Source organism: Panthera leo, chromosome B2 (assembly GCF_018350215.1).
Source record: "Panthera leo isolate Ple1 chromosome B2, P.leo_Ple1_pat1.1, whole genome shotgun sequence".
NCBI classification, from domain to species: Eukaryota; Metazoa; Chordata; class Mammalia; order Carnivora; family Felidae; genus Panthera; species Panthera leo.
This window is the reverse complement of record NC_056683.1, coordinates 7,219,807-7,247,703: the sequence shown is the minus strand read 5'-3', so window position 1 is coordinate 7,247,703 and position 27,897 is coordinate 7,219,807. Positions and strand designations below refer to the sequence as shown.

Genomic DNA, 27,897 nt, shown 5'->3' with positions numbered 1-27,897 from the left:
GAGGGACTGTCGTCATCTAGCCGCTCTGTAGTCATCTGTATCATTAGCAGGAAACAAGATTGTAGACTCAAATGAGGACATTAAGGGGAACTTAATGAGCTGGCTAGAGTTTAAGGAACTAGTTGGAAGTTGCAGTCAGAGTTAAGGTTAACCTGAAAGGAATGACAAAAATCTTTAGGACAGGCAGGAGCAGGGAGACATTGGCACTTTTAGGGCTGCGGGAACAAAGGGAGAGAGTGGAATTAGGAATCTGTGGAGAGTCCTTTAGGTAGTGGGTCCTCTGACTAGACCTCTGGGCTTCAGCAAAGAAACCTAGCCCCTTTCCAGCAGGAAGGGGGGCAGAGAGAGGTCCGCTTCTCTCTTTTGCCACTGACTGAGGTCTTGCTAGTGTCTATCATTGGCCAACTCAAGTAGAAGAACCCAAGGGAATCAGAGAAATGCAGTATGGTCAGGTCAGCCTCCAAAGGTTCATAACATGATAGCAAAGGATGGAGCATGGTCTAGAGAGGCAAATGTGGTGCCTGAGTGGGGACTCAGTCAGTTAAGCATCTGATTCTGGATTTTGATCAGGTCATGATCTCATAGTTCATGCGGTCGGGCTCCACACTGACAGTGTGGAGCCTTCTTGGGATTCTCTCTCTCCCTCTCTCTCTTTCCCTCCCCTGCTCATGCTCTCTCTCTCAAAATAAATAAGCATTTTTTAAAAAGGAGAGGCAAAGAGAGAGTATCAAGTACATCCATTATTGGGTAGTGTAGAAGTATCTTCTTCAGCCTATAATAAGTAGTTGTATGTGTTTCTAAAAAATTTTTAGATTATTTAAAATTTTTAATTATTTAAATTAATTTTAATTATTTTAAATTATTTAATTGTTAAAGTAACTGATCATTTCTTCTATGTTACCAGCTTCATGATTCTAAAATTATTTTTAGTATTCTTTTGTTTAAAAATAACTGTAGGATAGGTAGGGAGAGAGAGAATTTTTTTTTTTTTTTTTGAGATAGAGAAGAGGAGAGCACAAGCCTGAGCCCGATGTGGGGCTCAATCTCACAAACCGTGAGATCTTGACCTGAGCCAAGATCAAAAGTCAGTAACTGAACCAACTGAGCCACCCAGGCACTCCGTATATGTTTTTAATAGACATTTAGAATGACTATTGACCAGATTAACTTTAATGGAAAAGTCAGTTTATAGTTCGACACACACTTGGTTATTTGTCACCATATTGCTGTATTGATGATCATCTAATTAGGACCCAAACTGACCGTATCACTGCCTTATCCCTGCTATTTGAAGAGCCAACCAGACCTTGGAGGAGACCAGAAACAGTTCAAGATCCGTTGGATTCATTTTGCTGATTTATGTGTGTGAGCGTGAGGATTTTTAAATATAAATTTATGAACGATGTTGATCTGTTGCTTTTTTTTTGTACTGCCTTTGTTTGTTTTCGGTATAGGGCAATATTGGCCTCATCAAGTGAGTTGCGAAGGTTTTTTCCTCTTGCATTTTCTGGAAGAGGTGGTACAAAATTGACTAATTATTTGGTAGAATTCTTTAAAACAATCTGGGTTGAAGATTTCTTTTTCAGGAGGTTTATTTTTTTAATTTTCATTATTTTTGTTCAAGGGCTTTCACATTACAATTTTCGTGTCCTTAAACATTATATGACTATTCAGATGATCTCATTCTTCTTGGTTGAGTTGTGGTAATTTGTGTTTTAAGAAACTGATCATTTCTTCTATGTTCTCAGCTTCGTGATTGTAAGATTGTTTTGTCGTATTCTTTTGTTAATTTTAAAAATAACTGTAGTATCTGTAGTGACATCTCTTTCATTCCAATATTGGTGATTTGTTTCTTTTTTTTCAGCATTGGTAGAAATTTATGTATTTTATGATTTTTTTTCAAGGAACCTCTTTTTTGTTTCATTGATATTTTTTTCCTCTCCTGTTTTCTTGGTTTTGGTTTCATTACTTCTTACTGTTATTTTTATTATTTCCTTCCTATTGGCTGATTTTAGGTTTACTTTATCCTTCTTTTTCTAGTGTAAGGTAGGTAAGTCCTTTTTTCTTTCTTTCTTTTTATGATTTTTTTTTAATTTTTAAATAATCTTTACACCCAACATTGGGCTTAAACTCACAAACCTGAGTTCAAGACTTGAATGCTCTACTGACTGAGCCAGTCAAGCGTCCCCTCCTTATTTCTAACGTAAGCATCAGTGCTCTAAATTTCACTGCCAGCACTGTTTTAAATACATGCCATATACCTAGGTATGCTGTACTTTCATTTATATTAAGTTCTTTCTATTTTTAAAATTTTATTAAAATTTCCTGTTTGACTTCTGGATCATTTAGAAATGTGTTGTTTAATTAACACATGCCTAGAGATTTTCTTTTTTGTCTTTATGCTATTTCTGGGTTTTTTTTGGATTTTAGTTAGATTTTAGTTTAGTTAGAGTTAGATTTTAGTTAGAGTTTAGTACACTCTGATTTCAATACTTTTAAATATATTGAGCTTCGTTTTATGACTCAAGATATGATTTTTTTTTGTAATGTTTATTGTTGAGAGAGAGAGAGAGAGAGAGAGAGAGAGAATGTGAGTGGGGGAGGGGCAGAGAGAGAGGGAGACACAGAATCCGAAGCAGGCTCCAGGCTCCAGGCTCCGAGCTGTCAGCAGAGAGCCCGTCATGGGGCTTGAATTCAGGAATCTCAAGATCATGACCCGAGCCGAAGTCAGACACTTAACCGACTAAGCCACCCAGGCACACCAAGATATGGTCTGTCTTAATGTTCCAGGGGGCACTTGAGAAAAATTCGTATTTTGTTATCATTGAATGTTCTAAATATGTCATTCTGGTCCTGTTTGTGGTGTTCATATCTTCTGTAGCCTTGCTGATTTTCCATCTTATAGTTCTGTCAGTTTCTGAGAGGGAGGTGTTGAAGTCCCTAACTGTAATTGTGGATTTATTAATTTCTCCTTCTGCTTTATCAGTTTCTGCTTCATGTACTTTTAGACTGTGTTATTTGGTGTGGGTATATTTGGGATTATTATGTCTTCCTGCTGGATTGGTCTCTTCCCTTATGTAACATCCTTATGTTTTTCTTTGTCTCTAGGAATTTTCTTTAGTTTGAAGTCTCTTTTACCAGAGATTTATATAGTTACTCCCCCTCCTTTTTTAAATTAATGTTGCATGATATATCTTTCTTCATCCTTTTACTTTCAACATCTTTATGGTATTACATTTGAAATGACTTTCTTTGAATCAACATATAGTGTCTCATGTTTTTTAATTCACTCTGCCAATCTCTTGTCTTTTGATTGTTGTATGTAGACCATGTATATTTCAGGTAATTAATAATATGTCAATTCTTAAGTCTGCCATTTTGTTATTTGCTTTCTTTAGTTCTTCTTGTTCTCATTTCTCTTTCCCTTTTCTTGACTTTCTGTGTTATTTGAACATTTTGTACGATTACATGTTAATTTATTTCTGGTACTTTTGAGTGGTTCTTTATGTTGTGGGTTGATCTATGTATCATCTATTCCATCTATGAATGAATGAGCTTGTTACAGCCTATTAGTATTTACAATATTCCCAAGTTTCTTTTTAGTTTATTTATGTTAAGAAAGAGAGCGTGTACTCACAAGTGAGAGGGGGAGGGGCAGAGAGAGAGAGAATCCCAAGCAGACTCTGCACTTCTCAGCACAGAGCCTGATGCAAGGCTTGATCCCACAAACCGTGAGATCATGGCCCAAACCGAAATCAGGAGTTGTACACTTAACTGACTGAGCCACCCAGTCGCCCCCAGTCTTCCGCACTTTTACATATCATTCTCGTGAGTATCAAATGGTATTATAATTTTTGTTTTAACCAATAAGTATGATTTATAAAACTCACGAGGGCAAGGCCAATGTGTTGTACATCCTCAGTTCTTTTGGTCATTGTTTTGTTCTGATGCTCCAAGATTCTTTTATTGCTCCCTTTCTGTTTGTGGAATGTCTTTACCCAATCTTTAAAAGTACATGTGCTAGTGACAAATTCTTTTAGTTTTCTTCTTCATCTGAGCATGCTTTTGTTTGCTGTTCATTCCTGCATGATAGCTGACCAAGTACAGAATTTGTGATAGATGGTTCTTTCTGCATGTATGATTTACTTCCTTGTATCTTTCATAGTTTTATTAGCGAAATCCACTGACCTATCACTTGGTGTTTCCCCACAGGTAATGCATCATTTCTCCTCAGTTACTTTCTAGACTTTTTTCTTTGTCCTTCGTTCCCTGAAATTTAATTATGATGTGTCTTGGTGTGGATTTCTTTGGGTCTATCCTTTTCAGAGTTGCTGAGTGTTATGAATGTGCCGATTTTTGTTGTCTTCCACATTTAGGACATTTTCAGCCATTATTTCTTTGATTAGTTTCTCTGCTCCATTCTGTTTCTTTTTTTCTGAATATGTTGAGATGAACGGTATATTTCTTATTGATATCCCACAGGTCCCCGGGGCTCTATTCGTTTTTTTTTCTCCCTCAGTCTGTTTTCTCTCTGTTGTTCAGATTGCATGAATTCCATTGAGTTGTCCTGAAGTTCACGGATTCTTATCTTCTGTCATTTCTACTCTGTGAGGTTTTGTTTTTTTTTTTTTCCTTTGCTTTTGTAGCTTTCATTTATATAATTTCCATTTGGTTCTTTTTTATAACTTCTACTTTGATGTTTTTTTTTTCATATATTCCTAGAGAATTTGTAATTTATCTTGAAGTATTTTTATGATGGTTGATTTAAAACCTCTGTCAGATAATTATATCTGATTAATTCCAGTGTCGGCATTGGTTGGTTGTCTTTTCTCATGCAAGGATTTATTTATTTATTTACTTACTTACTTACTTACTTACTTACTTATTTGGGTTCTTGACATGACAAATCATTTTCATTTGTTGTTTGGACATTTTTGTTCTTTCGTTAGAATACTTTAGGATCCTATATAAATCGTTTATTTTAGCAGAAAGTCAACCTGTTTGTATTTAGCCTGCAGTTCCAGGTCTAATTTGTGGCTATGTTTCCATTGATGGCTTAAATTTCAAAGTCTTTGCCATGTTATTTTAATCTCTTTGACTTATCTCATGCTTCTTGGGTTCCCAGGGGCCCCTGATGGTTCTGGCTGAGGAAGCAAAGTGGGATCCTTCAGGCTGGATCTTTGCTTGTCTTGAGGTACGACAACACAGCCACAGGGCCTATAGGAGTAACAAGGCTTCCCGAGCCAGAAGTTTCTAACACATGACTCGCCTAAAGTGCCCCCTAGATGCTCCCCTGTCTCTGGGCAGAGGACGGGAATTTTAGGCTCTCAGCGACAGACTTCCGATGCCCTGCTGTGTGCGTGGTTAGCTCTCCTGATGGTCCTTGCCATCCCCCTGGTGTCCCCAGCGTGAAGGGGGGTTTCAAGCTTGCAGAGCCTTCTCTGGCCAGGTGCTTGTCTGACAGGATCTTTTCCTCTGAGGAGGACTTGGAGTGTTTCCCAGGCTGGGCTTCTTCTTGTGTTGGAATCCCTCTACAGGTGCCCTCTGGAGGGGCGTTACAGGCCTGTGGGGACAAGGAGACTTCCAGAACCAGGCTGCTTGTGTGGTGTCTCTTGCTTGCCCCGCATGGCAGCCTTGGTGTCTCCACCAGAAGGACAGTGCTTCTTCCAACCCAACTACCTTGCTGCTCGGGCCTGGCTCACCTCGCATTCATTCTGGTTCCACCGGGGGAAGGCGTGGCCCTCCCCAGCTGCCTTCCGGTGCCGGGTCGGGGGTTCCGGAAATGCTGAGCTTGGGTCGCCCCCTGCGTTGGGTACTGGTTGTGTTCCGCCTCCAGTTTTCAGGTCCCAAAGCAGTTCCCGTCAGTTCTTACCAATGATTAGAAATCTCCTATAGTGACCTCTTGTTGTGTCCAGGACGGGGAACGGGCACAAATTTAGATGCATGCCACCTTGTCTCGTTCAGGAACCCAGGATCTGTTTTATAATTTTATAGTATCTCCGGGGAGACGTGTTAATAAAGGAGGTCGTGGAGGCAAGTGGAAAACTCCGCAGCAGACAGAAGGAAACGGGGTGGAGCCCTCTTTCTCTGATGCCGTAGGAAACCGACTAGGTGCTCTATCCGTCTGTGAGCGAGCACAATTTCTGTTCCATCTGCTTTTAAGCCTTGCATGTCTTCATTAATTCTGTACACAGATGGATGTGCATCATGGTAAACGTACTACGTTTTGTTCGTTCTTGTAGGCCACCGCTCTACTTTTGGCCTGCCTTGAGATGTAAGCCCTGTAGGAAAGAATTTTATTGTAAAATTTGGATTATTATTTAGCAGTGGATGAATTGATGGAACAATAAAAGGGGCTAATGGTGATAACTTAATAGAGCTGACAAAATTTTATATATGCATATGAAGAGAGATCTTCACATATAATGTTATTCCCAGCCCCTTGTGGCACTCTGAGTGCTTTGATTTGAATTGTATGTAAAAGAATTATTTTATTATGATAGTTAAACTGTAGTATAATTACATGTGTGCACAAGGAATCTATTAATCCAGTGGCCTCAATCCCTTTGGGAAGAAAATATCAGCTTTTCTGTTTCTAATTTTTATCTCATTGTCCTTTAATTTATATTTTGTGCATAGTTTTAAATGCCACGATTTATTCGACTAGTAATACAGCCAGAACATTTTAAACTTTTATAATTTGGGGCCCTGATAGGGTGCTGTAAGGCAAAACTACTTTGGAGGTTAGTGATTCAGGGAGCAGAAAAATTTTAAATTTGACTGCATAAAAAGGTACTTAATCTGGGCGAGTTCACCCTCAAATCTTTCAGTTCCAAGAGAGAGAGGCAGGTGAGTAAAATACTTATGTTTGCATGAGTTTGAAAAGCACACATCAGGCTTAGAGCCTCAGAGAAAGAAACATTTTTGAAGTCCTGCGGGAGAGAAGGAAATCTGGCTCAACAGGGATAGGATGTGGATCTGGGGTGTGAGAGAACACAGCGTTTGCAGGATTTCATAGGAAAGGCCGCTGTTGTCTTTCCTACTGGGTTCTCCCCTGTCTTTATTTTTATTTATTTTTGATTTTTTTAAATGTTTATTCATTTTTGAGAGAGACAGCATGTGAGCAGGGGAGGGGCAGAGAGAGGGAGACACAGAATTGGAAGCAGGCTCCAGGCTCTGAGCTGACAGCACAGAGCCTGAGGCAGGGCTTGAACTCATGAGCTGTAAGATCATGACCTGAGCCGAAGTCGGACACCCAACCAACTGAGCAACCCAGGCGCCCCTCACCTGTCTTTAAAATTTACTTCTCTTTTCTCCAGCTGTACTTCCTAAATTCCTTACCTTGCTTTACTCTTTCTTTTGGTATAGCATGGGTCACCTACTATCATACTATGGTGTAATCGTCTTCATGTCTATTGTGGGTAGTCTGTCTTCCCTAAGAGACAATGTCTGTTCCATGAGGGAAAGAGTCTGCCTGCTTTGCTCAATGATGTAAACTGGACGCCTACAAACAGTGCCTGGGTAAAGTGGGAATTCACTAAATGTTTATTAAATGACCAATAGCAGAGAACTGGACTGGCCTACAACTTTTAGGATTTAGTGATCGTTATTAGCTTTTGTAGCTAAAATGTCCTGCAGTTAACGTTACAAGGTTAGGACCCTTTTCTGTTTCTCTGCATAAACATAAACTACATCTGGAGGTGAAGTTTTAGACCCAATATGCTACCTACAGTACAATATTTAAAAAAGAAAACTGTATTTGTTGATTTCTTTATTCAAAATAGAAGCCTGTTCCTTTAAATAAATTTGCTTGCTTTTACTATTTTTTATGGAGGTACAGTTGACATGTAACAATTACATTAGCTTCAGGGGTACAGCATAAGGAGCATAAGGATTCGATATCTGTATGTATTGTGATCACCATAATAAGCCTAGTCAACAGTCACCACCGTACGTGGTTACAGAAATTTGTGTGTGTGCGATGAGAACTCTTAGAGTTTCCTGTCTTAGCCAGTTGGAAATATGCAATAAGCATATTCCTTTTCTGGGAGCGCAATTAAGTGAGACGAGTGGCTCTGAGTGCTAGAATCGAAGAATTGTGTTTAAACAGTTGAGTCGTGTAAGACTTCTTGTAGCCAATTCACGGAGAGCCGTCACTGAGGCTCGCCTGGCTCCTGTCATGCTGGCTCGGCATGCAAATGTGAACCTGTTTTTAAAACCTATGTTATCTTTCCCATTTGTCCCTGCCTTGCTTTCTCAATGTTGTTCGTTGCTCCATTTGTCTTTCCTATCTTTGCTGTCCAAACAGGTTATGGTTCTTGCAGAAGCTTTCTGAGTAGCAGAGTCAAGTCTGGATGCCCAGGGGGCATTTTGGAAAGATGCTGGGGCGCAGTCATCTCACTATTAGAGTTATATTTTCAGGGGATTAAAGGCTTTTCAGTTTCAAGAGACTTTAAATATGACTATTATCTTAGGAGTGGACAGTGTTCATTTATTTGATTTGCAACTAACTGACCATCTGCTGGGAGTAAGACAATGAAGGGACGGGAGACAGGAGTGGATTCAAGAGAGAGTGAGACACTCTTAGGGAGGATGGACGGATTTGGGGGAGGGAGGCATGACTTTTGTTTAGGTTTTGTGCAGGGCTGGCTCTATGAGGACAGGAGTTGTTTTCATTTTATTCCTACTCATCCACTGTGCTTTACAGTGTATGTCTTAATGTAAGTGTTGAAAGAGCCCGGTGACTTAGCACTCGTCCTCACCAGCCCGGATAAATGCGTTGGTTCTGGCATTAGATACAGTCTAGCCGAGGCTCTTGTGTGTACTCATTTCTGTGATTTGCTAAAGTAACCGAACATTTTTGACGGTTTCTGGTACAAAGTTGATGAGATACAGGGAAATTGAGTTCAGATGCATTTGGACAAAACCTTAACTGATCTCCTCTCTCCTCTTTCTCATCTTTCATTTACTCTTCCAAGTGCGTGGATGCTTTCTTGACTCTTAATGTCTGCCTCGCTTCTTTGAGGCAGTCAAGCCCTGATGCTCTGCCTACACGTCTCACGTGCTTTGCTTCTCTTGGCTTGACGGAGCCCTCCTTGATCTTCTTGTAGGATGTCATAACACTCTTCCAACTTGCTTCCCGGCCGCTTCTTTTTCTCTGCCACAACCCTCCAAACCGGGTTCGTGTTGCCTTGTTCCAATTCCGGACATACTGCTCTCTTGCACTAAAATCCCCTGGTTTCCTGTTGCCTTGTAGAGTAAGTACAAACTCTCCAAACTGACATATGTGATCCTCCGCAATGCATAAGCAATCCCCGCGTGGTTTTCGTTGTTAATGTGGAGAGCATATTAGGAGAGCATACTAGTGAGAGCTATTATATGGCTGTTAAAAATGTGAGCATTTCTTGTACTTGGGTCCAATTTGATTATTTACTGACACCTTATAATGCTTTACACATTAACAGCTCAGTTCACTTTGCGTTAAGAGCCCAAGAGGTAGGGGATACTTAGGTCACAACATGATTTTAAATGAATCAACACATATTCCGTCTTCTAGTTTTGTGCCTATCAGTATCCCATCAACCCTTCACAACCCCACGGTGAAGCCACCAGTCCAAGAAGCTCCCTCGTTCTCACATCCAGACGTCTCCTCGCCATCGTTTAATTCGCTGTAGTGCTTTGGTTAACGTCACCTGCTATGCTGACTGTTCTCTACCATTTGGTACAGTAACTTGTATGTGTATGCCCCCCACTCTTTCTCCAGAACTTGAGAGCAAACTTTTAGGGGATAGAGGTTTTCCAAACCTCTTTTAGTTCTTACAGCGCCCATGATTGACTAACCTATGAGATCGGTGAATTTCAAGGATTTTTGTCTGCGTGTTTCTCTACCGTTCTTCCTCTAGCAGGGCCCGTTTCTTCAAATGTAATCTTACGTGGAAATCTGTAAAAGAAGAAGGAAATAGACACACTCCGGTTGGCAGGGGAGTGATTGTTATGTTCTTCCCAAATATCCCCTTTCCGCCTGCCCCTTGCTGACTCTACAGAACACCCATGGCTCCGCTCAATCTTGTCTGAAAAATACAGTGTTCAGTTCATATGTCATGGTCAAGCTGCGAGAAACCTTTTCATATCGTCACCTCAGTTATTTATCTCAAGTATCTCGGAATTTGTGCGCGGAATAAACTTTGTGAGAGACAGATATGTGAAGATGTCTGTGGGCTAGTGGTGAACTTATGTTTTATACAGTTTCATTGTCCATTTATTACCAAACTTCACCCCTTGTAAATACCATCCTCTCTGTTGGAAATGCTTAGAAATGGAAGAATAGGAAGTTACGTGGGTAACACAATAGAATTAGAGGTTTTCAGCAGTAAATGACTGAGAAAGGAAGTGCATGCAGGTTTTTCTCTGACTTGCCTGCCTTTTAAAAGAAGAAAGCTGACATTTTGCATGAGTGCTGGAGAAAGGGGTGGTTCAAGATTGGTTTGGGGCATTCTGTTGTGTTCTGAAAGGTTTGGGTCATCACAGCTAGAGTCAGAAGCAGGACCCAGATAAAATAATGCTGGCCATGACGCAAGAGTTTGGTTTTGTTGGGCAGCGTTCCTGTACATGTGGGAAAGATTTCTTTGCAGGACGAGGAGGATTGACTTGAGTTCTGATCTGAAGATGTGCCAAGTTTTGCTCATCTCTAGAGCTATTTCAAATTAATGAGTAAGGGCAAAGAATACTTGAATACAAAGGCGAATTTCAGAAAAGGAAGAGAGAAGAGGAAAGGGGAGTATAAGGAAAATGTTAGATAATATTTGCTCTTATGGTATAAAATCTAAGCAATAGATTGAGGTCTTTACCAAATTCCGTATTCTAATAGCATCTCAGCCTTCACAACTCCGAAGTCTTTTACTCACATTTCCCCTTCTTTTTTTTTCCCCTCCTCCTTTTTCCTCTTCATCCTCTTCCTGCTCTACCTTTTTATTTCCCCTCTGTCAGAATGTTGGATGGAGTAATTCTTATGGTCTGCTGTCGAGGAATGCCTGCCAAAGCCTTTATGCTGCTGCGGAAACAGTCTGGCAATCCCACTGCCCTCTGCGGCCGGCCGGAAGAGATCGCCCTAATCCCATGTTGTTTAGTGGCAGTTGGACAAGCTGAGCTCCCCTAATCCAGTCACCTTTCTCCGGCAGGAGACCAAGTGTAGAAGGAGCAGGGTGTTAGGATTCAGTGGCCTAGGAGGGAGTATTTGCAAGGCCAACTCTCTGACAATTACTGACAGAGATAATTACTCATCGGTTCTAAAAGAAAGGGAAAGGGGCGCCTGGGTGGCTCAGTCGGTTGAGTGGCCGACTTCGGCTCAGGTCATGATCTCGCGGTCCGTGAGTTCGAGCCCTGCGTCGGGCTCTGTGCTGACAGCTCAGAGCCTGGAGCCTGTTTCAGATTCTGTGTCTCCCTCTCTCTGACCCTCCCCCGTTCATGCTCTGTCTCTCTCTGTCTCAAAAATAAATAAACGTTAAAAAAAATAAATAAAAAAAAAAAATAAATAAAAGAAAGGGAAAGCCACATCTCTTTCCTCGGATTCATGTGTGTTCATGAATCTAACCTCCCGATCCACTCTGTGTCTTTGTGGACAGGAAGAGAAGAAGATTGTCAGGAGACCCCGGGATGGGATAAAAAGCAAACCAGTATTATGGCCTCCTGGTTGTTTCCAGTGGTTATGATGCATGAGTTTGCTGTGGGTTCCCAAGGAGACAGATGACCCTGAGCCAGTTTTCCCCGGTAGGGTGCTGGCAGGGCGAGGACACAGCAGCAGAGAGGTTGGGGGGATACAGCAGGGGGCACAGCTGTGGGGGTAGAGAAAGAATCAAGCCCGAGTATTTTCCCTGGTAAATACACTAGACAGTAGGGTGCCCTCACTTGTGAATGTCCTGGAAAATCACAAGGGTGCCCCACAGGGAGCCACTTGCCACTCGAGGGAATTCAAGGTTAGCTCCTGTTGGCAGTGAGGAGGCTACAGCGACACCGTGAAAGCCAGTGGTGTCAGAACTTGACCATCTCTCCTCATCTCTATCCCCTTCCAACGTGGCCCAGAGAGATGGTGATCCAGGAGCGGGAGGGGGAAGAAACCTTGCAGAAATTGACCCCATTTGCTTCCCCCTGGTAGGTCCCACGAGCCACAGAGGGGCGGAGGAAAACATTAAACGGGTTGGGTGTGAAATGGAGTTGAAAGTGGACTCGAATGGACTTTTGAGACCAAGAATAACTAAAACCTATGAGACGCGTCCGTGATGATGCCACCAGGAGGAGTTCAGTGCTACATGGTCGAGAACGGCCACCGGAGAAGGATAACACCGTGACGTGTTGGAATCTGCCCTGATCTGAGTGTTTGTGTTCCTCCCAATTTCTCATGTTGAAATCCTAAACCCCAGAAAGTAACAAATAGCAGCAGTAAGTGGGGCCTCTGGGAGGTGTTAAGTCATGAGACTCCAGCAGTTGCTGGAGTCCTCATAATGGGATCAGTGCTCTTCTAAAAGAGACCCCGCAGGGCTCCCTGGCTCCTTCCACCACATGGGGACACAGGGAGAAGTCTGTGACTTCCCTGCCATGGCCTCCCCTGGCCAGGATGTCGAAAAATATTTGTGCTGGTTGTAAGTCTGTGGTGTCTTGTTATAGCGGCTCAAATCTACGAATACGGTAGCCTACCGAGTTTTAGACGGCTCGGTAAGCCTCGTACTGTGAGGGCACATCACAGCTTCATGGTGCTTACATTGTCTGTTCAAACATGGTGTGTGGCTGACTTTCGGAGAGTCCTGAGAGTTCCCTCTTTCTGGTAGCAGGGCCAGCAGGATGCGTAATTATCTAATTCTTTGATTCTGGTCATTTGACCTGTAATAATTTACTGTGAACCTCAAGGAAGCCGTTAACGGTCCTGTTTCTAATGCTAGCTTCTGCTATTCGTGACAAATTTTAACAGGAACTGTTCAATGGTGGTGATGGATTTTCTTTGGATTCTCTACTAAATGAAAATGAGACACTTTGACGAATTGCGTTTTTTGATTTTGACATCTCGGAGGAGTCCATTTTTATTTTTTTAAGATGAGACCCATTACACCCGTGCGTGCATTAAAAAGCTATAACACTAAGAGGAGCTTGCTGCGGGACGGATCATTAGGGACCCTTCCAGAAATAGATGGGACGGATACGGGCTTAGCAGTTGCTGTCGTAGACGATTCGGCACTTCAGAAGCTTGAGGTAACTGTCAATCTTATGTGAATCCCTGCGTAGGCAGTGGAGCAGGTTATAAAAAGCAAACAGGCGAGAGTCTTCATCAGCCATCTGCAGGGACGGGAGTCCGGACCAGACGGAGTAGACCTCGTTTTCTCTGACTCCGGGATGAACCTAGTCACCAAAAAGATAGCAACTTAGTATTACTAGTAGTCGCTTGTCTGCGTTCCTTCCCGTTGTCAAACGAAGATTTGGGGAAGAGACATGAGCGTCAACGCTCTCTGGAGGGAGGCGTAGATTACTGAGCTGGTGTATCAGAGATCTGTTAATAGTCTGAGCAGTAGAAGCAGAATTCAGATGTAGGTTTTCTAACATGGATGTGATCACAGAAGAAGCATTTCTGCCCAGGAGTAAAGAGAGAGAGAACCACAAAGCTGGTGTATATTGAGAGAGATTTAGTTGCAGTGGAGCTGCACCCTACGTATATATGAGTGTGACCGAGGGACAGTGGAGGGGTGGCTTCAGATCTCTTCCTTGAGGATATCTTTCGTGTCCTGAACCCTGTCTCTCGTGTGTTCTTTGTTCCAGATTTCTTCTGATACGTCACCATAATTACATTGATCTATTTCCCGCTTCACACCGATTCTCTTCTCCGTGTAGCATATGGACGACAGACCTCAGAAATGATAGGGATTGCGCCTGATGCCTTAAGGTGCAGGGCATCTAGTGCTGACTGTCCCTAAGAGGATCTGCTGAAATAGGAGACAGTCACAGTCCACCCAGGACCGATAACCCCCAAATGTCTATAAGTAGTAGCCGTCTGCTTTTGAGGTCTCTTGGGGGGGACATGCTGTGGAAGGTGCCCGTGAGAAAGAGTGAGGGTGCCAGCGGCATGCCCTTCGAGGGCAGGGGTCAGTGGTAGGCTGGGGAGCCTGACAGTGATAACAAAAAGACATGGAGGGACGTGAGGGTGGGGCCCCATGGTGTCTGCTCCCCGGGCCGCTGCAAGCCGAGAATGCCCCGAGGACCCGGAGACCGAGTTGCCTGCTTGGCCACCAGGCAAGCTTGAGAGCTGCCGGGTACAAGTGCCGGATAACCATAGACCCTGATCTGCTGAACTGTCACCTGCAGAGTAAGACTATTTTCAGGCTGGGATTCTCTCCTGGAAGTTAAAGTGTGTGTGTAGCGTGTAGTGTATGTTTGTGTTGCCTTGCGTCTTAGGTTTAATTTTGGTGCTTGGGCTCTAAGACGAAATTCACCATGCAGGGGACAATGATATGCCTAAGAATAAATAAGTCATTAAACTAAAGTGTTCTAGTACAGTGTAGTGACTTCAGAAAGTAATGAAGCAAATAATTTGAAAACCCAGGTGTTTATTTCATGTCTCAAGGTGGAAATGTGCTGTAGGCTTCTCCCTGGAAACTGACAAAAAGGACACGTGATGACGTGTACTTTGTACAAAACAAGGGACGTAGAAAATCACTCCTGTTATTCTTAAAGTCCTGTCTTTTTCTTGAGATGACACTGTCTGAGAACTTCATAAAGCTGTTCGGATGTTAACTCATTCGTGTTGAAAACATCCCATCTGATTGGAGATCTATATTGCAAATACTAACTCCATGTAAATTTGACAGTAGTAGAAGAGATGAAATGCATGAGTTTTAATTTTGGGGCCTGCAATGGGCTCCGATTTTGAAGCCCCCCCCCCGCCCCACCCCCAAATTTAGGAAGAGACAACTTTCTGCAAGTTACAAAACAAAGAAAATGCCAGAAAAGAAACACTCCTGTCTTTTGTGACCCACGGAAATCTAGTGCTCGTGAGGCAGCATTGATGCCCTGACCCCATCTTTTCAATCTCCTCTCTGTGACAAATATGTGCAGCGGGGTGGGGCTGGGGTAGTGGCACGAAACACCATCTAATCTGATTTTGATTTTCTCTTTTCTCCCTTCCCTTTGTCCTCCTTTGGGGTGGGGAGAAAAGAGAAAGAACCCAACCAGGATTTCAGTAGCAGGTGTCCTGGGGATACTTTGAGGAAAATGTTTATCTTGCAGATTCTGTTCTCTATAGGTTTCTTCTCCTGGGACATATTGTAAACCCTGGTGCCCAGGACGAGGAAAGCCTTTGGTGGATTCCTGTGTTGTGTGTGTGTGTGGGGGGGGGGGGGGAGGGGCAAGGCTTCACCTGTCAGATATCACGGTAGCATCCTAAGGTTCACTAACAATAGAATCCGCCAGTATGAATTACTAGAGTCTTGCTTTATTTCATAGTCGTCGAAGATAGAAAGTGCCTCGACTTTGGTCTTGCCCAGTGAGGTATTTAGAACTCACTTCCCACCATGGAGGTCACCTCTTTCATTAGTGAGAAAAACAAGGAAGCTCCGGGAGGCTGCTCACCTGGTGCACTATCTTCTCCATGCCCTCTAGAAGCCTCCTGTTTTGCTCCTCGATCTCAATGGCTCTGGACAGAATAGCATCGGGGGCTTCGTGCAGTCCTCGCACTTCCGTGACGAGGTGATACAGGGGGTCATTCCAGGACCGCAACACTCTGAGTATCACGTTCAGAAGGTCTTCGTGCTAAGCGACCACATGAAACAATCGCATTAAATAAATCATAACACCGTGGGTTTGGTTAGCTTGTGATTTCTGCTCCCAGAGGCTGCCCCGAATTATCTCTTTGTTCTTCGTGTGTGCGCGGAAAATATTCTGTAGGTGCTTAAAGTTGTAAACATAAAAAGCTGAAGCTATTGGCTTAAACTTTGTTAAAATTAGAAAGCAATCTGGCTGATTTGAATAACTGCTTCATCTAGTGAGGCTTCTAGTTTATAGCATGAAGGATTTTGTTTTCCCTCGGAAATTCTACCATCCACGCACTCAGTGAGTTCTATTTATGTTTGACAGCTTTGCTGGTCCCAAAAGAGGTTTGCTGGCACTCGGTACGCACCTGTAGTACCTGACTCAGGAAAGACGGATTCCACCAGTGTCTCTGACAGAGGGCCCGAGTCATTTTCATCCAGCGACTCATTCATCCGAATGGCTCAAATCATTCTTTAATGTATTTGTTTGTGATTTGTAATTTTTACTCCATGATATCAGAACAAAGAGCAAAGAAGACAGGGCATTCGTACATATGCTGTCCTCAATCTAGACCAACCCCTGTCCCTCTACTGCTACCAGAACCGTCTCTTCTATTGACCCGCTCAGGTGAATAACAGGGCATATGCCAGCTGGAGTCTGCAACGGAAGTCACAAGGGACGGTTGCCCCCTGTGGATCCCACAGGAGAGCCTTAGGAGAGGGTCGTCTCTGATATAAAATACTTGCTTCCCTGAGGTCCATGAACTAAGCTAGTGTAAAGGAAGTGAGAAGTAGAGAAGAATCAAAGTGACAGTGCAATGGGAACGTGTCCTCAGATACGAAATGGAGGGCCAGGCTGCACAGGGAATGGCCATCTGGTTTTGCTAAGGCCGTTGTAGCATCATGAGTAAGAGTGAGGGCTTAGAATCGGATGAAGTCTGGACTCACAACTTACAACTCCTGTCATTAGTCCAAATTCTGCAACCTCTCAGAGCCTCAGTTTCCTTACCTTGGCAAGTGTCCTCACAGTGCCCTGTGTTCTGGGATTGTTTTTGGTGAGGATTAAATACAGTGCATGTAAATTGCTCTGTGAAGTGCCTGGCAATGGAGTGGCCCTCAATAGATTTTAACCCCTCCTCCTTCTCCTTCACCCTTTCCTTCATTTTAAAGTTCTTTTTGAAAGTTTATTTGTCAATAGAGTGCAAACGTGGGAGGGGCAGAGAGAGAGGGAGAGAGAAGATTCCAAGCAGGCTCCTTGCTGAGAGCAGTGCTGTCACAGGGAGGGGCTCGATCTCATGACCTGAGCCGAAATCAAGGGTCGGTCGCTTAACTGACTGAGCCACCCAGGTACCTCATCCTTCATTTCATCACCACCACCACCGCTATTACTGAGCTTAGAGGACAGAAAGAATGCTGGTACCATTAACAAAGCTGCGAAGAGAATCAGATTGTATTAACGGGGGTATGTGTGTGAAAATAGATGCTTATTTGAAGTCACGTTAAGACTGTGACCGTGGCAGAGAATCAGAAAGGCGAGATGACAATGGTCAAAGAGTTGGGATGAATGGGGCTTCATATGCAGACTTTGTTGCCATCAGAACAGAGGCGATTTTCGCAGCCGTGAGAAACAATACATAACATTACAGGACAGAGGAGTCAGGGGAGAATGGAGAGGGAAGTAGGGGTCAGAGGAGTAGAAGCAGAATCAGAAGGAGAGCTTTCAAAATCGGCAAGACATGGCTCACCTGGGACAGTGCTCAGTGTTGTTAAGTGCTGCCAGTGTAGGAGCCAAGGGTATCGTGTAAAAGATACAACTGCACTTGCATTTCTTACATACCCATGATTTTGCAGACCTTCTGTTTTATGCATGGAAGTCCAATTTAGTGCAGGCTTTCATACAATATAATACATGCAACCCTGGGTCTAAGGCATCGGTTAAAATAATGGTGTTTGCATCAACAACTTACAGATTTTTTATTTTGCTGCTACAATCTTTTTTTTTTTTAAGTTTATTTGTTTTAAGAGAGAGAGAGCAAGGGAGGGGAGGAGAGAGAGAATCCCACGTAGACTCCATGCTGTCAGCATGGAGCCAACGTGGGGCTTGAACTCATGATCCCTAAGATTTTGACTTGAGCCAAAATCAAGAGTCAGAAGCTTCACCGACTGAGCCACCCAGGCACCCTGCTGCTGCAATCTTGAGCCAGCATTTGGGTTTCACCAATGATTCTTCAATGACATACTGTCTTTTCTCTTTGATTGCTTTTCCTCCATATTTGTCTGTGTGTGCAATTAGCATTACCTACTGTAGCACTTCTAAGAACGTGTAGCATGGTGTTACCAGTGTACTGCCTCAGTGGTATTGGTGAGAAACACGGATAAAAGACTCACATGGATCTGTTGGGCTTGCTCCTTGTCCTCAGGGGTAGAGAGGGAGGAAGTGTGACAGCTGTTGATGGCCTTGGTAATGAACCCCCGGCCCTGGGCATACCTTTTATCCTGAAAGCCAGCAAGCAAATGCAATTAGTTATAGGTGTTTGAGCATCCGTTAAATGAGCCCATTACCAGAATATTAACACACTTGTTGTGTAATCTTTTATTTTAAATGAGAACTACATGAAAAACTGAAACCAGAGCATTGAGAAAGTCACCCTTTCTCTGCGTTTTATTTATTTTGTACGTGCATTTTTTTTTTAAGTGTAACTCTTCTAGTCCCACCTTCTTTCCTTCTTTGTGATTTACTTGTTTAATTTACCCTTTCCACAAATTACTACTTGGAAAACAAACACTAAAAAATACCAAAAATATGAAGCATTAAATATTTTGTCAAGTTTCCTTTTTCTTTAGTATTTGAGCCACTGTTCTAGCGCATATATACATATATTTTGCCATTTAGTATCTTATTTACCGGGGGTCCAAGCCAATATGCACCCCCTAATAGGCATTATGAAATTATAACTTTTCTCTGCCTGATACAGTAAAAACTTGGATTACGAGTAACTTGTTCTGCAAATGTTCTGCAAGATGAGCAAACATTTCTAATGAATTTTAACTTGATACATGAGTGATGTCTTGCCATATGAGTCGTACATGACACTGGATGTCACGTGATCACAACCAAGCCAATGGTTCTTGAAATTCGCTTTGATATACGAGTGCTCTGGATTACAAGCATGTCTCTGGAACAAATTATGCTTGCAAACCGAGGTTTTGCTGTATTTGAACCCCCACAACTATGCCTCACCATGTTCGTCCTAGATGCATAATACCATTTTGTTGATTGCAACCAAATGGTAAGTCAAAAAAACAGGGCATAAAATTTTAGGAAATATTAATCAATGGACTCAGAATAAAAAACACACACATGCACACACACCTAGCTAAGACATCGACATAAAAGTAATCTCTACGAAAAGTTGTGAAAATTAAGGAGATAACTGTGAAGATGTGAAAGACAAAAGATAGCCAGTCAAAAGTGGAGGAGGAAAGAAAAACCAGTGAGTGAAGAGAACTATGTGTATGTGTATGTATATATACATATATACAATGTATATATATATATTGTATCCATGTATATATACACATACATACAATGTATATATATTGTATCCATGTATATATACATATATATATTGTATACATACATACAAACACTGATCCTTATTCTTTATGGCGACCCTTTGATTTACTGAACCTCTCATAGGTATACTGTCTGCACCTTGATTGACCTAAGATCAAGAGTTAAGATACAACTAAGAGTTAAGATACAACTTTCAAAGTACTGTAATAAGAAAGAGAATAATTGTTTCTGATTCTAAACCAACCCTTCTATTCTAGTTCTAAACCTATACACTGGACATCTCAAAATAACACTTTATAGCATTGTGGGGTTTCAGAAGAGCTATCATTGTTTGTTTTCCTGACATGGATTCAGCTTAGTTTAACTTTGTTCGGTTAACTCCGTTCTGGGCAATGAGACTGTCATTTATTAGATATCTAGTATGATAGGTGAAGAATGCCTAGGGAGACCTGTACCCCACAGTCAAGGACAAGAAATCAGCATGCGTTCATTTTCTCAAACTCCACCTGAAAGTGCTTTTTGCCAGGTGTTGTTATGAAGGGATGTTTCCCCCAAAATTCAGTTGAAGTCCCGACCCCCAATGTACAGTATTTGAAGATATGGCCTTTATGGAGGTAAGGAAGGTTAAATGAAGTCATAACAGTGGAGTCCTGATTCAATAGGGATCAAGAAGAGACCCCAGGAGAATCCCCCACCTGTACCCTCTGCCACCACGAGGACAGGGAAAAGGCAAGCTGGGAAGATGTGTGCACTTCTCAGAACCTGACTGTGCTGGTGCCCTGATCTCACACTTCCAGCCTCCAGAACTGTCAGAAAATACATTTCTGTGGCTTAAGGCACCCAACCTATGGAATCCTGCGATGGCAGCCTAAGCTGGCTAATATAGGTGCTGAAATTTTTTAGGAAGTTTTTCTCAAGAAGGAGAATTAAAGGAAATTTTTATTTTTTTATTTACTTTTAAATGTTTCTTTGGGTGGGGGGGGAGAGCAAATCCCAAGCAGGCTCTGCACTGTCAGCACAGAGCCAGACGTGGGGCTCCATCCCATGAAGCATGAGATCCTGACCTGAGCCAAAATCAAGAGTCAGATGCTTAACCGACTGAGCCACCAGGCGCCCCTAAAGGAAATCTTAAAAGAGTTACTGTACTCTAAGAATTCTTGAGGTTTCATGAAACTGTCCCTTTCTTCTTGTTGCACATTTTGCTAACCAGTGGCTTTTTTTTTTTTTTTTTTTAATCTAAAATGTGTGTGGTTCGATCAGGCTCTTGCACCTTTCTTTCTTTTTTTGTTTTAAAAATTTTTTTTATCATTTATTTATTTTTGAGACAGAGAGAGACAGAGCATGAACAGGAGAGGGTCAGAGAGACAGGGAGACACAGAATCTGAAACAGGCTCCAGGCTCTGAGCTGTCAGCATAGAGCCCGACGCGGGGCTCGAACTCACGGACCGCGAGATCATGACCTGAGCTGAAGTCGGACGCCCAACCGACTGAGCCACCCAGGCGCCCCGCACCTTTCTTGTGTCAAGCGTAGGACAGCCCCTGCCTTCCCGGGAAGGCTCCTTCTGGGAAGAGGCAGTACTTACAAACTCGTTGAACATTTCCGAGGACAGGTTGTGGATGTAGTGAGACAGGATGACCGCGCGGTCGAACAGGTCCCGCAGGGACACCTGGCAGTTGACCGCCCCGCTGGGACAGATGGGCAGGGAGGCCACGCTCTTGCACAGGAGCAGGTCTGACAGCAGCAGCAGCAGGAACAGGAGTGACCCTGCTTACACAAAACGGGTAAGCGGGTTACTCCCCGCATCTTTCTGTCGCTCCCGGGAGTGCTTCTGCACTCGGCAAACATCGGGAGCTGAAATGAACTCCGAGCCGGGGTGTTTAAGTCATTGCTAGAAGTTAGTTCAACGTCTTGGGGGTTTCTGCAGATTTTCGGTAGTCGGGCTGTCTGGGAGGTTGTCATTTTTTAACTCCGTGTTGACCAATACCTACATCTTAGACCCTGAAATGGCACACACAGCACATTGGATCTGTTTGTTTGGCTTTCGTGACTGATAAGGCTAAACATGATGGACAACTGCTAGTATCGCGTACAAAGAGAACCTAACACGAAGCGCTACGGTGGCCTCGATCTGCTAACTCACCTTAAGAACCCCCGTGCACTGGCTTGACACTTTGCCAAAAGCTTTGAATTTTTTTTTTTAATTTGTGTTTCCCAGTAACCTTGTAAGAGCTTCGACCTTCATTATTATCATCAAATTACATTGATGAAGCAGAAGGCTTCGAGAGGTTAAGTGATTTTCCTCAAGTCCTATCATTAGCAGGTGGAGGGGGCTGGATGCCAGTATGATGGCTTTGACTCTGCCACGTGGCATCGCACACACCTGCGGGCTCTCCGGCTTCATCCCTGCAACTGGCCAGAGCCGCGGCCGCGATGGCTCAGGGCTTGCAAAGGTCTTTCCGTTACTTGGAAAGAACAGTACTCTGACTTTAATGCACGCTAACATTGTTTGTTAACAGAGAATGTAACGCACCACCTTTTAGCTGCAAAATAAAAGATACAAGTGTTTTCAAGTGAGTCCTGTAACAGACTTCTTATTTTTCAAAAAACGTGGTATTTCCAAAAAGTTTATTTTAGGTGCTTGATAGTCCTGTAACTTAGCTGAATGGATATTTTTATCTACAGGTGTAAAAAAAAAAAGTGCTCTGCAGATAGAGAAATTGGAATACCAGTTCTCGGAAATTCATAACTTCATAGATACTATTTAACTCTGACCGCATTTATCTGTACATTTATCATCTGAAGCGTTCTCACAGTCCAAGAGGAGATAAAATAGATAAATGTTTTTGTTCTTCATTTCATAAAATGAGTTTTATGGTTGTTCCTAATTTTCTTTTTCTTGCAAATGTCAACCAAGAAAGTAAAGATGGTTAATTATTGCCAGGCTGTTTCTCTTTTTTAAATGTCATTTGGCCCAAACCCAGTTAACAGAGTATCATAAGACACAATTCTATCCTTGTCCATATTATGGTTTCTGAGTTGAAAGTTGCACCAGGCTGACTTAGGTCGGCCAAACCGCGTAAGAGGCCTGAGAACCAAAAAATGCTAGTTTCTACCTTCTGAGGTTGTGATAAACTAGACCCGTAGACATTTCTGGTCTTGTTCCAGGCCAGGGTTTCTCAACGTTGGCATTATTGGCGTTTTAAGATGGATGGTTCCTCGTTCTGGGGGCTGTCCGTTGCATTGCAGTACATTTAGCAGTGTCTCTGAGTTTTACTCACTAGATACCAGTGGCACCCCCATTCCGAATTAAGACAACCAAAAACCTCTCCAGACTTTAGCCACATGTCTCCAGAAGAAGGAGGATGTCCAGTGGAGAACCAGCGTTCTGTTCCATTGCCCTGGTATAGTTGCTTTCTAGAGCAATGACTAGCCCTTCTAAACTCTGTAAACCTGAAACCTCTTGCTAAGAGAATACTAGCTCAGATTTCGAGTTAGTGCCACCCCCCAAGAGTGTTGATAATCCAACAGCTCAGCGAGCCAGCGAGCTGTTGCACATACCTTTCAGCGACCACCCCTTGTTGTCCATGTTGGTGATGCTTTCGAGAAACACACTTCGCCAGAGAAGATCTGGTAGTCCAACGGCTTTCTCATTCCCAGATGTTGGCTTTATAAGCCTTTGACATCTTCATGAATATATTTAATCAGGCATTCCCTTCCCTGTACCAGTCATCTATTTCCGTCATTGAGATTACCCCCATAATTTCAAACATCAAAAGGTATTTTATGTCTTATTCATATTCAGGAAGACATACTGGCCAGAAATGAACATTCTAGGAAGGATTGTGATTAATTAGAGCAAAAGGAAATGAGAGAAACAATGAGGATGGACTCTGGAGACTATTTTGGGTTAAAGGGCCCGTACAGCTACAGAAGTTGTACTTTACAGAAGTCACGAACGATCAAGTTTACCTTGACTTCTCTGCAGTCTCTTGAATCTACATTGTATTTCACTTAGGTGTCTCGTGTGTTATCGAAGGGTATTCTTTTTTTCCCCAGTTTGAAATTGCTAGGTGAAGTCAAGATTTCAAAACTTATACAGGAAATATCTGGAGTGAGAAAACAGGACATTGGGTCCCCGTGATGCTCTCGTCACTTGTGCCCTCCTATTTTGCTTGTTTTCACGCAGTGTGTGTTGTCCGTTTTAAAATGACATATGTGTATGTTTTAACTGGGTATTTTCATCTGTTTATTTCTTTTGACTCCAACATATAAATAAATGTAGATTGTCATCCCCAGTTTACAGATGAAAAAAAAAGGCGGGAAAAAAGGCGAGATTCATTGTCAAGAATATAGAAGTAATTAGTCACCATCGATGCGGGAAGGACGGTTGCTTCGTGAGGAATCAGGGATATAAAGAAGCCTTGGAAATGAATCATTTAGCAAACATGGTCACGCATGAACAAGAAAGCACCCCTGACCCCACTGGGAATTTATTCTGGGGAAGCAACATAGTGGTTTTCAAGGATGGACGGACACACACACACACACACACACCCTAGTATATAATGCAATAGAAGAAAATTCTAGGCAATAATTTGCACTCTCCTCAAGGATGGGGTGGAAAAATGATCACTGGTTTATAATTACTTTATTTCTCTGACTCAGCTCCCCTCTCGGGCCAACATGACAAAAATTCATCTTTCATGGGCTCAAACGTTCCATCCGCCTCTTAGAGATTTCCTAAATGAAATGATTATAATGAATAAGAACTGGGTTTTTGATGACTTTCTCTAATTTTTAAGTCCTTGCACGTAAATCAGCCTGTGACCTTCCCTTAGCTTTCATCTCACTGTGTGTCTCTCCTAGGAAATCGACAGGTGAGGTAATTTTTAAAATAATCCCTTTTTATGGCATTTACTTTTTCCATAGTTGCTCCTGCCACATTTATGTGATAGCAATTTTCCAAGCGCTCTTAGGGAGACCTGGAAATCGTGACAAAGAGTAACGTCTCTTAAAAACTATCTTCCTAATTGCCTTAGCTGAAGCAATACTAGATTTTGAATCCTACTCATCAAGTGTGATGATGTATAGACTCTATCAGTCCAAAGCTGGGGCAGGATTCCATTCACTAGAAGGAGGTATCCATTTCCCGCCCGCCCCCCCAGACAGTGAAATTCTGAATTATTAAGAGAGCAGTGCCTTTTGGTAGAGAAATGAATGCTACCCTACATTCCCCTCTTCTTCTAGAAACTTAAGAGTAGGGAATCTTCCATAAGAACTGACACCGTAATGTTCAAATTTAAAGGTGTTGGGACTTTTGTAGACAGCCAGGAAAAGAGCAATCTAAGAGGACCTGAGTTGTGTTCATTCTGGGCGGCCAATTGATTTACTTGAAAGAGAAGGATGTTTCTCTGTAAACTCTCATTTGCTTCTTTGCTGCCTCACCGCCCCATGTTTCCTGTTAATGGGATATTGCAGTATCTAAATAATGCAAAAGGCGTACTTTATGCAAAAAGTCATAGTTGTCCTGTTTTTCTGCTATATATGTCACCCACTTTCACCGTAATGTGGCTCTTTTAAAGATCTTTCTCTTTACCAGACCCTGCCCTTAACTTAGAGCTATAAAGAGACATTCACCAAGAATAGCCTTGTCTGGTGTTATTTACAAAAATTCATGTGTTTGCCATAAGCTGGGAGCTGATGATTGATTTCTGTTAAGTGGCTGAATAAATGGCTGAGATGATGTTAAAGTCACCGTGAGGGTTTTAGTACCTGAAATGAATGAACAATTTTGTCATCTTTTCTGAATGGTTCTGATTTTTAACATTAAGTGACATAAGGTGTCTTTTCCTTACTAATCAGAAATGGAGCTTGTATTTCGTACTGTCTTTTGTTTCTCTGTTTTTAAGTTTGGAATAATACTGTTCTTCTCATCTCATGTATGATGCAAAAATATTTAAAATAGTTCACAAAACTTGAAAGGTGTCTACTGCAGGGTATCAGAGGGAATACTAAAGAGCAAAAGAAATTAAGTTTAAAAATCATCAGATTAGTGGATCACACTGATATTTCAATTTATATTAGTCATGAATTGCCTCTTATTAATAAAGTGAAATTTGCAGATGATAAAAAGCGTATTGTTTATAAATTGAAGAATTCCCCATACCCGTCTTCCAAAACTTGGAATAAAAGAGCAGATGGGGTATGTGTTGTTTTCTTTGATATAAAATAACAGAAAATGTGAAGAGCACATTGGAAAAAGGATCAATCACATGGTGCTTTCTTGAATTGCACTGTTTTCAAGATAAACCAAAGTACTGATTTCCTTACATCCTCTGTTTACATTAACTTTGTGCATATTAAGATGTACATTTTCCCCCAAAGTGCTTGTATTTAATGCCTCTCTCTGCCAGGGCTTTGCAGGTTATCAGCTTCCTTAAGTAACTCCAGAACCCAAGCTCTTAATCTGTAGCAGTGTCTTGAGGGAATTTGCTCCTTAAACAAAAAAGCCATAATGGAAGCATTTGGAAATTTCTCCTGTAATTTCTTTTCACCAACACAATATTCACGTCCTCTGATCTAATTCTCCAAGTTCTCTGTGTCAGTTTATCCTATGACCTTCTTGTCACACACGTGTTCTGAGTGACCCGTACCTTTGGACAAATTTTAATGAGTGATATATGACAATGCCAGATCTAATGAAGATGTGTCTGGAGACTTCACAGATTCACTCTTGAAGATGACACTTTTTTTTTTTTTTTCAAGCTAAAAGCATCAAATATTGGCTGTATGCTAATGCTAAGTGAGGCAGATAAAAACTTTTCTTAGGAAAGATTCTTTATGCTCCGCTATTACACGTGTGTATCTGTGTGTATATTTTCTGTCTAATGGGAAGTTGATCTGAAGCATGCCCACTTTCAGAGAGATCTAGATCTATATATAGATACGGACACACGCAGAGAGTCCTTGTCTAATAGGATGTGGGACTCTGAGCCATTGCTACTTCCAGGGATAATTTTAAACTTTATAATTAGCACGGGCACCACCAACAGAACAGAAAGCTATAGCAGTAGGCCAGGGTCCCGGAGGCCTGTCTGTACTCCCTGACAGGCATTAATTCTTTCATCGTTCAATGTGGTGCTATTGTCAGGCTCCTTGGGGAGGGACTGGGGCCGTCAAGAGAGGTCAGGGCACATGGGATCAGGGCGCCAAATCTGTACCCATCCGAAGAGAAGCATTTCGATAGTGTCACAACTCATAGGGCCACACCTGTGCTGACGGGTATCATCTCTGCCTTCTTCCGTGGTTGGTCTTTTTCTGTGCATTGAAAGAGTTCAGACTGAGAAGTAGGGCAGGTTCTTCGCAGGATATAATATGCTTTACTTCTCGTCTGTCTCCCCATCATCCTGTAATACATTTTTCTATGGGAATTTGCCTAAAATACCTTACCTGTGACATGTCCCTCTTTTTTTTTTCTTATTCATTCATTAAATGCAAAATGTATTACTAGCATAATACATCCTTTGATACCCAGGGATTAACTGAAGTGACGTTTGGCAAAACTGTCATCTGGCATTGAAATATAAATAATATGAATTGATGGGATGCTCCATACACACGCAAACACATGCATACACTTACTTTAAAGTCTCTTTATATATGTCTATATGTGCACTCTACATATAGTTACTAGCACGTATATACATATAAATATGTATATATAGAAGTATGCATATATGTACTTTTAAATTATAGGGGAAAGTAAAGGTAAATGGTAATTATGAAGATTTCTGAGATACGGGGGTCAGAGAATATTAGCTCTGCCCAATTCTAATGAAATGGGCAAAAAAGTAAGCTTGAGAAATCTGGCAATATTACACCTCCTGTCAAAGGTGAAGGGAAATGTGAGCATGCTATGTTCTTCAGGGCTCAGAATGGAGAATCAACAGGCAAAATCAAGCTAATTTTTTAAAATAGGAAAGGTGTCAACAGATGATACAAAGTTATCATTACAACCACTAAAAATAGGGAACACAGAAACCTTCTAACTCAGAAAAAGGAAATATCACACAGAAGCAGGGACACACACATGCACACAAAATAAGTCCTTCCATTTAACAAAAGGTAGGAAGCATAGGGAACATGAGCAGATACACACACACACACACACACACATACACACACAATTAGAGGTCAGAATAAGATCATCAAGATTATAATGGGACAAGTTTATTAAAATTTAAAAAATGACTCAGTTTCTTTAAAGGTGGCAAATCCCAATTAGGTGCTGGATGCAAGCGATATCTCTAAAACGGTCATTTTCAAAGGATGAGGAATTAAAGGCTAATTTTGCGTTCTCTTCTCCCCTCCCCTAAGGGACAGTTGCCAATGTCTGGAGACAAGTTTTGATAGTCATAACTGAAGTCGGGGGGCGATCCTGGCATCTGCTGGGCAGAGCCCAGGAATGCTGCTAAGTATTATACAACACACAGCACAGCCACCAAAACCAAATATTACGCCATCTAAAATGTTAG

At 42.1% G+C, this 27,897-nt stretch overlaps 1 protein-coding gene and 1 long non-coding RNA gene across 4 annotated transcripts in view; one reads left to right on the top strand and one right to left on the bottom strand.

The window, feature by feature from the left end:
- LOC122219515 overlaps window positions 1-27,897 on the top strand; it is a 156,739-nt gene that overhangs the window by 56,834 nt on the left and 72,008 nt on the right. The gene's annotated exons all lie outside the window — the stretch shown is intronic.
- Window positions 13,119-22,949, bottom strand: PRL (prolactin). Its single transcript, XM_042937778.1, has 5 exons — window positions 22,922-22,949; window positions 20,946-21,127; window positions 18,174-18,281; window positions 15,607-15,786; window positions 13,119-13,386 (listed from the first exon to the last, which is right to left on the bottom strand). The coding sequence occupies exons 1-5, from the start codon at window positions 22,947-22,949 to the stop codon at window positions 13,195-13,197; spliced, it is 690 nt and encodes a 229-aa protein (XP_042793712.1). The 3' UTR covers window positions 13,119-13,194.